The 4,007-nt window shown below is 41.5% G+C and overlaps 1 protein-coding gene across 1 annotated transcript in view; it reads right to left on the minus strand.

The window, feature by feature from the left end:
- The window catches only part of UFL1 (UFM1-specific ligase 1), a 22,694-nt gene extending 22,308 nt beyond the window's left edge, over window positions 1-386 (minus strand). Inside the window, exon 1 of the mRNA XM_010006329.1 lies at window positions 310-386. Coding sequence (XP_010004631.1) covers window positions 310-386 — 77 coding nt within the window. The remainder of the gene's footprint in view (window positions 1-309) is intronic.
- Window positions 387-4,007: the final 3,621 nt, after the last annotated feature.

Here is a 4,007-nt window from a genome sequence, read left to right on the forward strand (position 1 = left end):
ACTGCTGTGTGTTGGAGGGGCGCTTGGGCAGGCCTAGGAGGGACCTCCCTCTCTGCTCTGCCCTGCTGACGCCTCATCTGCAGCACTGCGTCCAGCTCTGGGCTCCCCAGTTCATACATCTGCCCTGGGAGGAGAGGCTGAGGCTGTGTAACCTGAGGGGGGAGGAGGCTGAAGGGGGAAAGCTCCTGAACACACGTAAATACCCAAAGGGGGTGTCAGGAGGCCCTGATCAGGCTCTTGGCAGTGGTGTCCAGTGACAGGATGAGGGGCAATGGTCACAAACTGGGACACAGGGGTTCAAAGCTTTACCGTGAGGATAACAGGACTGGAACAGGCTGCCCAGAAAGGTTATGGAGTCTTTGCCTCTGGAGACGCTCAAAACCCATCTGGACGTGTTCCTGTGTGATCTACAGTGGGTGATCCTGCTCTGTCAGGGGGTTTGGACTATTTGATCTTCAGAGGTCCCCTCCAACTCCCTCCTGTCATTCTGCAGTTCTGTTATTCTGTGGGGCATGAGGTACGTAGCATCACCATTTAATGGCTCCACTGTTGTGCAGTGAGGAGAGAGCTCAGGTTATTTAGCTGTGGGATCAGAGGTCGGCCACACTGTTTTAAAGGCCTTTGGGGCTGTTAGATGAGGTTGGCTTGTCTGTGGTCGTGACTGAGCATACGGCACAGGGGGTGCTCCTGCCCCAGGGTGAGTGGAGGAAGGTCAGTCACCAGAGACCCTTGTCATCCCCCGAAACAGCAGCAGGAGAATGTTGAGATACCCAGGGTGGGGAAAGTGCTTTGTGCTGCTAAGGTTCTGCCAAGGTCCTTCTCTATTTCTTGCTGGAAACATTCTCTGTGTGAACATAGATCCTGCAGAGCCATTTCTAATTTTTAAATTATTATTATTTTTTTAGTGATGCTGTTTTCTCATCCTTTCAAAGTTGTGGAAAAATGTCGCTGGCATAGTTTGTCACACTGGGTGCAGTTTAAATAGTGTGAACAAATACTTAATAAGATAATGGCATAGTAAATGATAACAACATGTTTATAGTGAGATAAGTGTGTGGCTTTGGTTTTACTGGTCATTTTCTTTGTGATAAGAGGCTAGGGTCAGGTTTCATTTAGCTTAGGCATCTGAAGTTAGCTGTTGAGTCTAGCCTTGAGCCCCTTCATAGACAGTGAGACAGGCTCCTCAAATTGTTGCTAAGCTCTTTCTAAAACATACAACTATGACAAGTTTACTAATTACTCACTGGAGGTGCCTCTTCTTCTCCACTGCCAAAGAAGACAACAAGGAAGATTCCTTAGCTAGATCCTTGATTTAGGTACCAATATTCAGGTGGAATGAGTAGTGTATTGAAGGGTAGGTAAAAAACATGTGAAACTGTGGGAACAACTTTTATGAAAATGACATAGAAACAGGCCATCCTGGGGAACATCAGGAAAAGAACTGGGAACTTAGAACTGGTTTCCTCCCACCGAACCTTAAAAGTATCTGAAGTGTTCTAATTATAAGTATAGTCTACAGGCTATGGAGAATCTCTCCTAAAATCTGCATCGCTCTTTGGGCTGGCTAAATTGGGCTCTGTAGTTAAGATTCAAAAGTGAAGTATAATGAATATGACCTTCACGTCTGTGTGTACTTCAAGCCACATCTGTTGAAGCAGTCATCTGTAAACAAAGCTGGGTTATTGCTTTTTTTACAGTTTGGAGGTTTTTTTTACCAGAGTGCATAGAAGGGACAGATGAATCATATAATCACACAACTTCTATAAGCATATTAATATTTCTAAGTTACAGGTTCTGTTTTGAGTCTGTGACCAAAGAGATTTTAAAAGGACCCTTTTTTCAAGATGTATGTACATGTGCACAACACGTGTGCTAGCATTTTCTATATCTAATTGTTATTCAAGCAACAATTCTGATTATTTTTTTGCTGTAGAAATCACTTTTCCTTAGACAGGTTATAGAATAAGTTAAATCTTATGTTAAAAAGCTAGTAACTAATGCATTTTACTACACATACACAAATCTCTGGCAGTTAACGCAACTCTAGTGTTATTAGCAGCTATTTCATCCAAAAAGTATGTTGCATAAAAATAAAGTTCATACAATTTATTTTACTACAGTACTCCAAAGTTTGCTGATTCCAGAGCCACCACAGGAACAGAAATGTTGCAGGTATATAAGCTAAATGTGAAGGTATTTATAGCTCTAATGGTAGCAAAGGTTTAAATAAACCTTTGCATAACAACTATAATATAGATGGATGGCCAAATTTCATTGACACAAAGCAAAGCAAATAATTTCTTATTAAGGCAATGTATAATATTGCATTGATTCACTTTGAGACTATCAATTACCCTGTCTAAATTGGGGACAAGAGAAGAAAATTGTGAGGTTATTTATCCTGTCAAAATGAATCAATGTTGTCTGTTTGACATAAAGTATGTTATAAAAGTTCATCTTGTAATATTCATTTATATTCATAGGCATTGTTCTTAACTCTCCTTGGGGAACTTGGAATTTCTATCAGTCCACTATAGGAGCCTGAGTTAAAGGAATGGATTTTCATTTCTGTGATTGCTCCTACTTCCTAATGCAATGCATTAACCACCAAAAGAGCAAAACTTGAGGATACAGGCTGAGTCAGTCCTGGTTGCCAAGTATTACAGAAAGTTGAATCTAATGGTCCTCCATTCCAGTCAGCTGAAGGTACTGTTTTCCAGTACAGGTTCTTACAGTCATTGCAAAATTTAGAGCAGGAAACAAACAGAATCATCGAATCATCAAATAATTTGGGTTGGAAGGGACCTTAAAGATCATCTTGTTCCACCCCCACTGCGTGGGCAGGAACACTTCCCACTAGACCATGTTGCTCCAAGCCCCATCCAACCTTGCTTTGAACTCTTCCAAGGGTGAGGCTTCCACAACTTTCCTGAGCAACCTGTTCCAGTGTCTCAGCACCCTCACTCTATAAAGAATTTCTTCTTAATGTCTAACCTGAATCTACCCTCTTTCAGCTTAAAAACTGTTACCCCTCATCCTGTCACTACATGCCCTTGTGAAAAAGTTCCTCTCCAGCTTTCCTGCAGCTCCTTCAGGTACTGGAAGGCTGCTATGGTGTCTTCTCAGAACCTTCTCTTCTCCAGGCTGAACAACCCTAACTCTCTCAGTCTGTCTTCACAGAAGAGGTGATCCAGCCCCTGATCATCTTCATGGACCTCCTCTGGACTTGCTCCAACAGGTCCATGTCCTTTTTACACTGGGGGCCCCAGAGCTGGACACAGTACTCCAGGTGGGAGTCTTACCAGAGTGGAGTAGAGAGGCAAAATTAGGAGAAACACCTAGTTCTGCTTCAGAGTTGTGTCAAAAGAGTCCAGGCATGTGTGTTTCCATACTTAGAAGCATTGGCTCCTAAGGTGGAATAGGAATGTCTTTTAATATTTTGAGAACTCACCTTTCAATTCCAGAAGCTTTACTGGAAGAAGTCAAAAGCTCTGAAAAATCTGTGGGTTTCTGTTTTCCATCTCTGTGTACACACATACTTTTGTTGCATATTTTATGGTATCTTCCTGTTGGTTTATAGCAGTTATCCTGAAAAAGAGATTAATGAATTAAAATAAATTGAAAGAAGGCATTGATAGCAAGCCTGTTTGAAGTAATTAGTGATCCAGCAAAAATGTCCCTTGTGCATTCTCCTTTGCTGCAGGGAACACTCTTCAAACTTTGATGATCCTGTTTGAAATAATTAGTATTTATTTAGGAAAGGAAAGAGCTTAAAGGTGTAGTGAAGCCTCCCATATTAGACCTGACAGCAAAAAAAGTTTTGTTATTAATGCCACTAAAATTTGAATAGCTAGGGACAGTATGTTAAATGACTTCTATGTCACTCGGTGTAGTTCCTGTTCTTCTCAAGGTATGTAAAAGAAAATCTACAGGATGGGAAGACAGTGCTGCAATGTAAAAATATCATGCAAAGGATATGATCAATGCAATGAATAAACAAATGAAAC

This window comes from Chaetura pelagica, unplaced genomic scaffold (genome assembly GCF_000747805.2).
Source record: "Chaetura pelagica isolate M959 unplaced genomic scaffold, ChaPel_1.0 scaffold399, whole genome shotgun sequence".
Taxonomy (NCBI): domain Eukaryota; kingdom Metazoa; phylum Chordata; class Aves; order Apodiformes; family Apodidae; genus Chaetura; species Chaetura pelagica.